Source organism: Lactuca serriola, chromosome 4 (genome assembly GCF_051521515.1).
Source record: "Lactuca serriola cultivar US96UC23 chromosome 4, Lser_US96UC23_V15, whole genome shotgun sequence".
Lineage (NCBI taxonomy): Eukaryota > Viridiplantae > Streptophyta > Magnoliopsida > Asterales > Asteraceae > Lactuca > Lactuca serriola.
The window spans coordinates 115,847,477-115,853,015 of NC_136411.1; the positions used below are offsets into that span (position 1 = coordinate 115,847,477).

General features: G+C 36.2%; 1 protein-coding gene across 1 annotated transcript in view; it reads right to left on the minus strand.

The window, feature by feature from the left end:
* Positions 1-1,578: 1,578 nt before the first annotated feature.
* The window catches only part of LOC145102391 (protein NLP1-like), a 4,005-nt gene continuing 44 nt past the window's right edge, over positions 1,579-5,539 (minus strand). The window contains exons 1-6 of the mRNA XM_079039777.1: positions 5,439-5,539; positions 4,218-5,077; positions 3,901-3,948; positions 2,777-3,722; positions 2,209-2,558; positions 1,579-2,119 (exon numbers count right to left, since the gene is read on the minus strand). The exon at positions 5,439-5,539 is cut by the window's right edge and continues 44 nt beyond it. Of these exons, the coding sequence (XP_078895903.1) occupies positions 1,706-2,119; positions 2,209-2,558; positions 2,777-3,722; positions 3,901-3,948; positions 4,218-4,892 (2,433 nt within the window). The 5' untranslated portion in view covers positions 4,893-5,077; positions 5,439-5,539 and the 3' untranslated portion in view covers positions 1,579-1,705. The remainder of the gene's footprint in view (positions 2,120-2,208; positions 2,559-2,776; positions 3,723-3,900; positions 3,949-4,217; positions 5,078-5,438) is intronic.

Consider the following 5,539-nt stretch of genomic DNA (forward strand, 5'->3'; position numbering starts at 1 on the left):
ATGCTGATGAGATCTCGAAATACTATGTCAGTGAATTGTAGTTTTTACCCATGATACTTGGAGACGTCACAATCTTACTGGACTACAAGTTGATATTCTATTTTGCTTGAAGATTAACGGTTGATGTTAAAAAGGTGGAGATAAAGAATTATGGTAGAAATAGAATGAAATCTCTCTACTAGAAAAATCCCACTTGGTAAAGCACATTTCAAGGGGGAGTTAAGCTAACATCAACATTATCAGCTCTTCATCTCTTCTCCAATGGGAAGTCACAATTATTCTCAGGGGATCATTCGTTAAAGCTGAAGAGTTAAAAGCATTCGTTAAAGCTGAAGATTTAAAAACATTCGTTAAAACTGAAGAGTTAAAAATACATTCTTATTCTCAGGGGGAACATGAGCGAAAGAATTCATTAACAATTAGTTTTGAGATCATTAGGTAAGGGAGATTGTAAGGTCACACCTTATGATCTGATTAGTCAAACACATAACATGCTGATCCATCAGCGTCAGCGTCTACGAGTCGACAGCGCCATCGCTAGCTTAACAAGTTCAACAGGTTTAGCTTATAGTTCTTCTGTTGTAATCTTTAGTATATTAGCTAGTTATTATAGATAAATATAGAATAGATCAGATCCCATGTCTTAATGATAAGATCTATTCTTAGTATAGATTAGATACAATCCCGTCAATCAAGGGATATATATATATATATATATATATATATATATATATATATATATATATATATATATATATATACACACACACTACATTAGGGCTAACTCGAATGTAGTGCTATCGTTCGTGGCTTTGTGTCAATTGTCTTTGTGACAAACCTCGTCTTCTTGGTGAAGACAAAACCTCTTTTCTTGGTGAAAGGGACATTTGGAAAAATTCTGTGTTATTTAGTTTTTGTTGATTATTTCGTTTAGATTAGTTTTACCTTTCTTGTTCATACTTGAAGTATATGCGATCATAATACAAACCTTCATGTTGCACCAAAGTGAATGATGTTGCACTAAAGTGATAGATGTTGGGCCACTAGTGATCATGATGCTCCATCATGTGTTTGGTTGATGCTCATGAGCTTGAAGGTTCCAGAAGCATCTGCATGACACTTTGTGATTGATTGGAAATTAGGGCATCCCATAAATATGCTAATTATAGATGGGTCTGGCCCATCAAAATTAGAGTTTCCCATGTTTGCCTATAAATATGCTCATCTGCTCATTATTGTAAATTGTTAGATTTCAGTGAGAGCTCAAAGTGGGATACAATTTTGAGTGCTTGTAATAGTTCCAAAAAGTTAATAAAATTTTCTCTCTCGTTTGCCCATGGACGTAGATAACCTTGACCGAACAACGTAAATTATTATGTTCTTTTGATTTATGTTTTTCAGAAGTTTTTCGCAAGCTCATCGAAGTTTGTTTTGATATTTGTCTGAAGTACTTAACTTGTTTTATTGTCACTGAACACTGTAACACTTCCAGTTGGGATATTTTTGCAATTCAAGTAAAAAAGACTTGATTCTTTTTGCCTTGCGTTCCTTGTAGTCTTAGACTACATATAGGCACGTTTAAGTTATTGATATATTGCACTAAAATTTTAATTTCCATAAGCATTTCAAGGCGATTCTTAACATGTCCTAATACTTTAACATCTTATAAAATTAAAATTTTCTTGATGTTACACAATTGCATAAACTACCACATGTGGATGTCATCGTTAGGATGGACCATTGACATGAATGAAGGGTGGGAAGACATGTGAACAACCAATTTAATAATTTGATTCTTGGTTGATGTATGTAACTCCAAGCATTCCACAACATCATCATCACAAGCCAAAAGTACCAATTCCGAGTCATCGTCTATATACTTGATTGTAAAATTTCCCATATCATATATATTAAATCGCCTCATTATCTCTCGCTGTAAATCCCCAAAACCCCAATTCTTCGACATCCGAAATCTTATTTTCTCGTCACTATAAGTGGCTTTAACCCTGAAAATATCTTCATAAATTGAGTTGGGGCTCTTTGGTGCCGGCAGGATACCTTCATTGTCAACTAGTTTTTTGTTTGGTGTTGAAAGCAAAGCATTCCTGTTGTTGTAACTCTGTTTTCATATAATAAAATAATGAAAACTAATTTTATTGTATTTATAACTATGTTATAAAAGTGTATAAGCAGAGAAAATTGTCTTACAAGGAACGTTTTCTTTTGCGACAAGTGAGCATTTTCATTATGCACAACATTTCCAGATGAACTACTTGAACCATGGTTACAAGAAGATGGAGAATCAGATGGTGTTACGGATTCTTTTAAGATATTGACTCGATTGTTGACTTTTGGTTTGGGATTTGGTGAGATAGGGGGGTTTAATTCTGGGAAATTGTTATAGAATGATCCAAGTTTAATCATCCCATCAGCACCTTGGACCGAATCGATGATGACTTGGAGTTTCTTTAAAGAATGACTTACTTTCTTGATCTTTCGTGATGGCCATCTCATGATTCCATGTTGTCTGCATATTCGTTTTAGAGTAGTGGGGCACACTGAAAACATTGAGGAAAATTAGGGAATGATGTTTAGAGTTTTTTGGATGAAATACAAAGAAACACAATCTACTTTCACCATTTTATCGATTTACTCGCTTAACTAATTTCACCTTTTGAGAACTAGGGATCCGAGGAAATAGTTTTTTTAACAGTCAAAAAAATATAACTATTTTATGACTATAGAAAATTAAAGTATTGAAGTTCGAGTATCCAACCCCCAATGCTCTTGGCAGCGTCCTTAAGACTCCCAGGAAAGTATTGTTGGATAACTTGTAAACTTATGTTCCTCTCTGTCTTCGCCCGACTCTTTATGCTTGAACGTTTCGATTGTCCTCTTAATCCGTTTCCGGTTACCCACTCTAGATAAGTTTCCTTTTCGAGCTCGCAGAATCCAAACCCATTATAAACTTGGTTTATCATTTTAAATTCTTCTTCTTGTTCTTCCTTGTGACATCCAATGGACAAAATGACATTTCCGCCCCTCTCCTTAGCTTGAATCATATCCGTCATCCAAGATTCACCTAGGGGATTCGTTTCTTCTTCTGGTTCCTCCTTATGACACTCCATGGACACAATGACCGTTTCACCCCTCTCTTGAGCTTCCACCATATCGGATATCCAAGATTCGTCATGGCTATTCATGTCATTCATTAGTTCTTCATCGTTTATCAAATGCAAGCTCCAGGAAACATGTTTTATCATCAAAATTATCGAGCTTCGGATATGTTTTTGTTCTTCATCTCGTTTGCAATCGCGGGGCAGGAAGAACTCGAGGATGAAATCGGTGGGTCCGGTGTAGCAGGTGCTACGAAGTCGTATTGATATGACACCATTCAACCCATAATAAGAACTTATCGGATAATCAGTCCTACAAAAATCATTAATGTCATTAAAGCAAAGTTGGTTTCTACCCAACGCTTTACCAGCGATACCTTCTCCTGGTACGAGTTGCTCGCCTGAGGTCCCCTCGAAGAAGGATAAAATCTCGGGATCAAAAACATATGAAGCAGATTTGATAACGGAAAAGGAATTAACATGTTGTTGGGATCTCGCTTCACATGGGCCCCATGTTTGAGCTAATGGTAATTTGAATGTGTTGCATATGGTTTTTACAACATCTCGAATCTCTGCAATTACCACATCGTGTGCTTCTTTGAATTCCTGATCAATAGCAACGTACTTTCCTTAATCATTTGGTATATTTTTTAATGTATAATGCTATAATTGGGTAGGTTTTAAAAAAATTGGAAGTAGGGTTGCTATTTCATGCATTTAGATATATCAGAAACAAGTTTTAAAGTGCGATTGACTGGTTGATGAGTTCTTAATGTATTGCTACCTTTGTGTTTGGATGAATCAAGAACTCCGAAGTCCTTAGATCAACAGCCTGCAAGTGAAAATTGATTCAGAAAAGTTTAACCATGAAACTAACTCATTTAACAGAAAAAAAAATTCACCGAGATATGATTGTGGTCTAACTAAACCAACAGAAATATGAGTTTCTGAAACATCATGAATCACCTGGTTATTTGGTTCTGGGCGAATGAGAAATGTAAAGAATAAATGTGCATCTCTGTGTGTGTGTGTGTGTGTGTGAGAGAGAGAGAGAGAGAGAGAGAGAGAGAGAGAGAGAGAGAGAGAGAGAGAGAGAGAGACCTCAAGCGCTTTACAGATGTTTTTCAGTTCATTCGGGAAGTTGACTTTCTGGGAAGTTGTCACCACCTCAACAACACCCAAGCAAGTTTCACCATCTAATTCAAAAACAGGGAGGTTGAGACACCCACAAAGGTTGAGTTTTTGAGCATAAATGACGCGTGGGTCATCCCCTTCTGCAACAAATCGAAGATCTGGAGTGCATGTGGGAAACTTCTTCATGAAAACATGGCTAGGTAAACCGATCATCTCAGTGGAATCATAATCAGCTGCAAACTGGTAGTTTTTTGAAAGCTCTCGATAGTTTGAGAGGTTTGCGTTATCGGAGTTAATAATGAATGATTTGCTTGCTGTGGTTAGGACTTGTTTACCATGTCTAATTACAGGCAGCCATAGTTGAACAAGAAGGTCTGTGTACACTGAGCAACCTTGGTACAGATTTTCAAAGGCTTGAATCAACTGATCATCAAAGACTTCTTGATAATCATCAAGAGGGTGAGGGTACTGCGTATCTGATTCCTCTGGGGAAACGATTGGATCAAAACAACTCATGAATTTGTCTGTGGGACTAAAGTAAGAAGGTGAAAAATTCAAAAGGGTTGAAGAAGACATAATAGGACTATCAAAATCAAGACCGTTTTCTTTAAAGGATCCAAACATGATGGTTTGATCATCCATAAAGAAATTTTCTTCTTCTTCTTCAAGTCAAAGTTCTATAACGATTAAAAGAAAAGGATTCAGGGACCAGAGCGGAAGAGGTTCACGTAAATGTAAAGCAAGAATAGCAACGTCCAGGAACTCTTATCGTCTTTCTTCAAAAACCAGATGTGTCTGTGTCTCACAAACATTATTCTTTAGAAGAACTGCATATTCACAAGCGCACCTCAGCAAGATTTTCAAGCATCAACAAAAAGTCGGAAAAAAAAACACAAAGTCATCCAAACCAAACAAGAAACATTATAATGGAGAAAACTGTTCGACGTATACCACATGACAAAATGACAAATCAAAAACACAAAGTCATCGAAACTAAACAACACAACATGCGAAGTCCAACCTCTTTGATGTATTAGTCACAAATAGACATGATAAAAATAAAAACAGTGAAAAGCAAATTGAGATAAGTCCAAAATATCTTCAATCTAATGTCACAGACAGATTCATATGACTACAAATTTAAAAGCCAAGTGTACAAAACAGTGAAAAACAAATTGAGCAACTTACTTGGGAATTTAGTGGAGAAGAGCGAAGGAAGATGAATTGAATCAGGTAGATTTACAATTCCAGAAAGTGAAATCTGAGCTAGCCACTCAGCCTGAAATGTG